We start from the raw sequence: 1235 nt of genomic DNA on the forward strand, positions 1-1235 counted from the left end.
TTCAGTGCTACAAACCCAAGCCAATTTGAAATTGAGTTTTTTGTGAATGACCTGAGCAAAAGAGGTGCAGGAACTTTTGAGAGCGTTGGAACACTACAGTATAATCAACATGGAAACATACAGATGGACTTTGAGAAGAAGGTGAGGAATACAGATAAATGTAGCATTTTAGAAATTTTATTTGACCATTATTTAGATCTTGCTTTGGTGCTACCTTCTTAAAATACCTGTTTTATTGAGTGAGCCTAGTTATAAAAAAGAGTAATGTCCATGTATTTTCAAGATTATAAGAAAATAATTTTAATTTATGTACATGGATCAAGGATTTATTTGTTATGAAGATATAAACAAAACAGTTCTTGCTTTTGAGAGTCTGAAGGCTAAACCTAGACTTCTTATTAGGTGCCAACAGATGGACTTCTGCTTCGAGGGAGCTACAACACCATCACACTGGCCGTCTATGGTCACTTGACAAAGGTGCAGAGGGAGCCGACCCCACCCAAGTCCACCAAGCGAGGAGAAGTAGTGCCACACCCACCTCCAGAGAAGGTCAACACCCATGACCGTATTCGGGACTGGTTAGAGGATACCCAGGAATGTGTAAGTTATACCCCTATCCATTTCATATTGTTAGTAGAATACTTGGTATGAATGTCTCCTGTGTAGTGTATATATAGGCATTCTGTATTTTTCTTCTATATTTTTTATTTACCTAATTTTTTTTCTGGAGATTAATCAATGTCACTTCTGAGCATGCTCTTCACTCTGTACTAAGTATAGATTTTTGTTTATGCTGCATGTCTGTCATTAGAATTTATCTCTACAGCGCAAGCAGCAGCCATTTTCCCATGATCCTTCTGAGGATGCCCAGCCAGAATGGGATTCGAAGGTTAGATTATGTTGTAAATTTTGCGTATTTCCTCATCTCTTTTTCTCTCCTTCCTTTATTTGATTCTTGTGTATTTTTGCCCAATTAGTCTGAACGGTACCTGCCAGATGTAGGAGATCTCTGTGTTACCTGGAAATGACTTTTGCCTGGTTAAAGAGAATGTGGACTTTTCCTTATGGGTGTTGCATAAGGATTTCTTGGGCTCTGAATTTTTTAGTTTTATGAATAAACATAGAAAGCAATCTTTAGTTGATCCTCTTTTCTTTTGCAGCCACCAAGATCACCTGTGGAGTATGAGGAACCCAAGCAGTGGGAAGAAGAGCACGTAGAACACAACCGTGACTAT

The 1235-nt window shown here is 38.5% G+C and overlaps 1 protein-coding gene across 1 annotated transcript in view; it reads left to right on the forward strand.

The window, feature by feature from the left end:
• The window catches only part of LOC119593994 (protein virilizer homolog), a gene marked incomplete at its 3' end in the record, with an annotated part of 18344 nt that overhangs the window by 2139 nt on the left and 14970 nt on the right, over positions 1–1235 (forward strand). The window contains 4 exon segments of the mRNA XM_037943018.1: positions 6–141; positions 403–600; positions 827–889; positions 1161–1235. Of these exon segments, the coding sequence (XP_037798946.1) occupies positions 6–141; positions 403–600; positions 827–889; positions 1161–1235 (472 nt within the window).

Source organism: Penaeus monodon, chromosome 33, assembly GCF_015228065.2.
Source record: "Penaeus monodon isolate SGIC_2016 chromosome 33, NSTDA_Pmon_1, whole genome shotgun sequence".
NCBI classification, from domain to species: domain Eukaryota; kingdom Metazoa; phylum Arthropoda; class Malacostraca; order Decapoda; family Penaeidae; genus Penaeus; species Penaeus monodon.